The sequence below is a fragment of the Bison bison genome, unplaced genomic scaffold (genome assembly GCF_000754665.1).
Source record: "Bison bison bison isolate TAMUID 2011002044 unplaced genomic scaffold, Bison_UMD1.0 scf7180017864352, whole genome shotgun sequence".
Taxonomy (NCBI): Eukaryota; Metazoa; Chordata; class Mammalia; order Artiodactyla; family Bovidae; genus Bison; species Bison bison.
In genome coordinates this window covers 6,236,211-6,241,149 of record NW_011494924.1, presented here as the reverse complement: position 1 = coordinate 6,241,149, position 4,939 = coordinate 6,236,211, and the positions used below count along the sequence as shown (strand labels likewise).

Sequence of the window (4,939 nt, the reverse complement as noted above, 5' to 3'; positions counted from 1 at the left end):
GTGAGGAGTCTGTGCTGGGTCCATGTGTCTGGACCACTCAGGGAGCTCAAACCTGCTTTCTGATGCAGGCATGTAGCCAAGGTTCCCCTAAGCTGCCTTCTCCAGGGTGACTCTCAACCCCTCCAGCACACTCTGCTTACCATGGGCCCACAGTGCCTCCTAGAGGCCAATGGTTTCATGGATCTGAGCCTTTCATCTAAAACAAGAATACAAATTCCCCACACTTCACACTTTCAACCCCTACTCACACACACACACCCACACACACACACACACACACACACCCCTCATCTGTTGCCTTCCCAGCCTGGATGAATTAGGGCTGATCTTCAAGTCTAGTCTTAGCCTGTGGAGGTAAAAAAATGTATGATCAGATATTTCTACTAAGAAGGAAACAATTGCTGCACCACTACAGTGCAAGTAGTTAGCTAAAATGGAGTACTTCGGGCAATAGAAATAAGTGCTCTCATGATCTCAAATGGTGGAAACCTGGTCCAGGTTAATTGAGATGCTAAGAAAGAGGGGCAAGAAGGGAGAACACACACACCCAGCCTGTCTCTGCTCCTGCTAATGCACCCCAAGGGATTTTGTATGGTTTCTAGTTAACTGAGGTTGTTTTCTCTTTGATGACCCCAAGACCTTGCTCAAACATGACCGCTTACACGTGGTTACAAAGTTCCCTGTGTCATGTGAAGGGACATGACCCAGATGAGGGCAGAGCAGTGTGTCTGGAGCAGAGAGGGAAGGGGAGCTGAGGCCAAGGAAATAAAAGAGGAAAGATCTGTCCCTCTGATGGGCAAGAGCAGGGAGAACTTGAGAGCTAGGCTTCAGGAGAAACTTCCAGAGAAACAGCAATGACGTGCTGGGAGAGACAAGAGGGTCTAGATATATCTGATTTACTAATATTCTTCCCTTCTGGAGGTCTTAAGCTGATGAGGAAGAGTCAGAACTAGTCATAAATGGATGCAGACCGAACTGCATCCAGGGAGAATGCAAAGGAAAGACAGAGACTGATGGTGGACACATGTCTCCGAGACCCTGGGGTCAGATCCAGGCCTGTCCAGGTCACACATCCAGGGTCACAGTGCTGGCACGGGGTCCCCAGGGCTGAGGCTCCTGGTGCTAGGAGCCTGCACGTGGGCCTCCTGTCTTTTTGCACAGAAGCAGGTAGCCATGCAGTGCCATGGAGTAACTGCTGGCACAGAAGTATGCAGATGTGTGGGAGCAGTTGGCAGAATCCAGCGTGAGAGGGGAGTTCTCTGTGTTTGATCAGGAGACGCTGTAGCCCTCGGGCACATCTCCTGGCTCGCTACTGGACACACCAGCTGAGTACTGGATCGGTCTGTGTCCCAGGTCTTGTTGGTATCAGTACATACAGTTATGACCCAGATCCTGAGTACATTTCAGTGTCGCGCTCTGTCCTGTCCTCACGACCTGGAATCAAGGGTCCTGAGAGACATCAGCATGGACCACCCCTGTGGAGAAGGAGCACACCAGACAGGCTTAGTGGTGGCATCCCCAAAGGGGACCCTACCCCCAGGACTCACCTGCCTGCAGGAGACAGAAGACCACACAGCCCAGGAGGCAGGGGCTCATGGCGTGGGCGGGGCAGGTGGAGGGCACTCTGATGTGTGTGTGGATGAGAGGGGAGAGAGGGTCTCCAGGGAGTCCTTCTGAGATGTCACTGCCCCTGCCAGGCCCCAGAGAAAACCCTTCACTCAGGCGGGCACCCCCCTTCCCCTGGAGGCTCAAATCAGGAATGATCCTGAGTGAACTGTTCATATGTGACCGACCTGACAGCATATTAAAAAGCAGAGACATTACTTTGCCAACACAGGTCCGTCTAGTGAACGCTATGGTTTTTCCAGTGGTCACGTATGGATTGTTGGGCCATAAAGAAAGCTGAGGGCCAAAGAATTGATGCTTTTGAACTGTGGTTTTGGAGAAGACTCTTGAGAGTCCCTTGGACTGCAAGGAGATTCAAGCAGTCCGTCCTAAAGAAATCAGTCCTGAATACTCTTTGGAAAGACTGATGCTGAACCTGAAGCTCCAATACTTCAGCCACCTGATGGGAAAAACTCATTTAAAAAGGCTCAGATGCTGGGCAAGATTGTAGGCGGGAAGAGAAGGGGACAATAGAGGATGAGATGGTTGGATGGCATCACCAACTCGATGGAAACATGTTTGAGTAAACTCTGGGAGTTGGTGATGGTCAGGAAAGCCTGACCCGCTGCAGTGCATGGGGTCGCAAAATGTCAGACATGACTGTGGGACTGAACTGAACTAAACAGCTCACAACAGGGAGATCCATCGTGCTCAATGAAAATAAGCCTTACAATTTGTTGTAAACTTTCCATAAAACTGTTCACAACTTTATGTATACTTTATTCCAGAAATAGCTGTTTATTATCACATATATTCAGTTTATTGATCTGTAGTTTATTATTTCTGTAGTTTTGAATCTCAGGGAAAATCCTCAGGCCTTCCTGCTGCCCTTTATGACTCATGTGTCCCAAATAATCCCTCATGTTTCTATTTTGTTTAATTGACAACAGTCCAGTTCATGTCCTTCCACCCACAGTGATTATGGTTCTGGTTCCCTAACCTTAGGGCAGGCTCATCAACACTTCAGGAATCCTTGGGCTCTTTCTTATTAATTCACCGACTGACAGGGTGCCTGTCACACGCAGGCTCAGCACCTTCATGTCCACCTGAGCACGTGCTTCTCGTCGTGTCTGAGGGTTGGGGGAGCAGCAAGCCGAACCACCTCAGGCCTGTGACCCAGCTTTCTTTGAGGAGAGAAGCTGGTTGCCCACCACCACGGATGACGTGTTGGCACAAAGGAGTGCAGACGTGGGAGGGATGTCGGGACAGATGGCTGACCCCGGGGTAAAGGAAAAATGCTCCGATTTTACGTGAGACATCCATTGCATGGGGGTACTTCCTTGTGAAGCAGACAGCCATTCAGTAACTGATATCCTAGAGGCCCAGACTGTATCACATGCACAAACCTCACATTTAGAAGGATCCTGTTCTGGCTGCCATGCTCTGCTGCTGTGATTTTCAAATTCTCAATAATTTCTGATCCTGAATATCATGCACCTGGTCCTGAGTGGGTGACTGTGGTGACCTCCTGATGAGCTGGTTTCCATGGAACCCGATTGCAGGTCTGGGGTCTGGGTGACTAACCATTCCCTGGGCCTCAGAGACAAAAACACAGAAGCTAAGGTCAGAAGCAACAAATGAGCTCGATGTTGTAGCCACAAAAACAAGCCTTCAATTGGAGCCTGGCAAGTCCATGGGATCCATACCTGTGCTCAGAATGTCTCTGGCCCAAGAGACAGTGGGACCCACAGCGCAGGAGACTAGTGCCCAGGCCAGGCCACTATAGAAAGGGGGACTTTTCAGTTCAACTCCTGTGACTTGGACACTGGGCTCAAATCAAAGGCAAGCCTTCTCCCTGACATGAAATGATCTCTCACCAAAATCACTGCTGCTGGTAGGAGGCCGTGCTGTGTGCATATCACATGGGACCTCAAAGGAATTTCCTAGGAGATGAGGACATCCTGTCAAAATAGCATCATAGAATCATTTCAGACAATATGTGCACGAGAAAAGAAATTTATGAACGTGAATAAATAATTTAAAAAAAAAAGCCTGTACAGCAGGGAAGACCTTTGGATGGTCATTTTTCAAACCATCCATCTCCAGATAGGATAGTCCCTGACATGGATATGGTGCTCACATGCTTTCAAGAACTTCTTCAACCAAAATACTTTCCAGGAGCAATTTCGTAAATATCTAGCTCTGGGCTAAAGAGGACTTTAAAACAAAATGACAGCAACAGAAATACTATGGTTGTCAGGGAAGGAGACAGGCCTGGCAATGGGGCCTCAGAGGATTTTTGGTGATGAAATGTTCTCAGCCTTTATAGGTGAATGTTCCATGGGCACACACACATGGATTGATCAGAACCATTCATCTGTTCACTGGACAGTGTGTAATGTTACTGTATATACAGCAGACCCCTTGGACTACACTATTTTGAACTTCAGGGGTCCACTTTTGTGTGGAATTATTAATAGATGCTAACTACAGACCTTGGTGTTCATGTGGTAAAGAATCTGCCTGCAATGGGAGAGACCTGGGTTGGATCCCTGGGTTGGGAAGATCCACTGGAGAAGGGAAAGACTACCCACTCCAGTATTCTGGCCTGGAGAGTTTCATGGACTGTATAGGGGTGGCAAAGAGTCAGACAGGACTGAGTGAGTTTCACTCTCACTTTTCACAGTACCACACAATTGTGGCTGGTTGAATCTGAGGATGTGACATCGTAAACAGGGTTGACTGAATTTTAAACACATTTTACAGCAGGGTTAAGGCTGGTTCAGGGGCCCCAAACTTCACATTATTCAAATGTTAACTATAATTCATATGCCAATACAGTTGATGTAAAAATGCCTGAGGGTAAGTTACATGCTCTTTTTCTCTCATGTATTGAGCCAGCAAGCATAATTACTTTCTTTCCTGTGACATCTGAAGACCTCAAATATAGGCTTTGAAGTCACAATGTGTCCATATCTACTTTCGCACCTAGGAAGCACTAGAGGAGGCTGTCAGAGGTTAGCAAAGGGAGTCAAGAAATCCATGGTCCTGTTACCTGCCAAGGACTTCATGCTTACTAAATTCTTGTGCAGCCCTGGAAGGTGGTGTCCTGACTAACGCAATAAGTCAACTTGACTCTGCCTTGGATATTTAGCTTTATTTTTTGGGTGCTCCAAAGAGGGATATTTTTTGGTTCAAACGGTAAAGTGTCTGCCTGCAATGTGGGAGACCGGGGTTCGATCCCTGGGTCGGGAAGATCCGCTGGACAAGGAAATGGCAACCCACTCCAGTACTCTTGCCTAGAAAATTCCACGGATGGAGGAGCCTGGTGGGC

General features: G+C 48.1%; 1 gene segment (V, D, J or C); it reads right to left on the bottom strand.

The window, feature by feature from the left end:
- LOC104999406 overlaps window positions 1-1,823 on the bottom strand; it is a gene marked incomplete at its 3' end in the record, with an annotated part of 5,102 nt that extends 3,279 nt beyond the window's left edge. The window contains 1 exon segment of the V gene segment in view: window positions 1,548-1,823. Coding sequence covers window positions 1,548-1,821 — 274 coding nt within the window.
- Window positions 1,824-4,939: the final 3,116 nt, after the last annotated feature.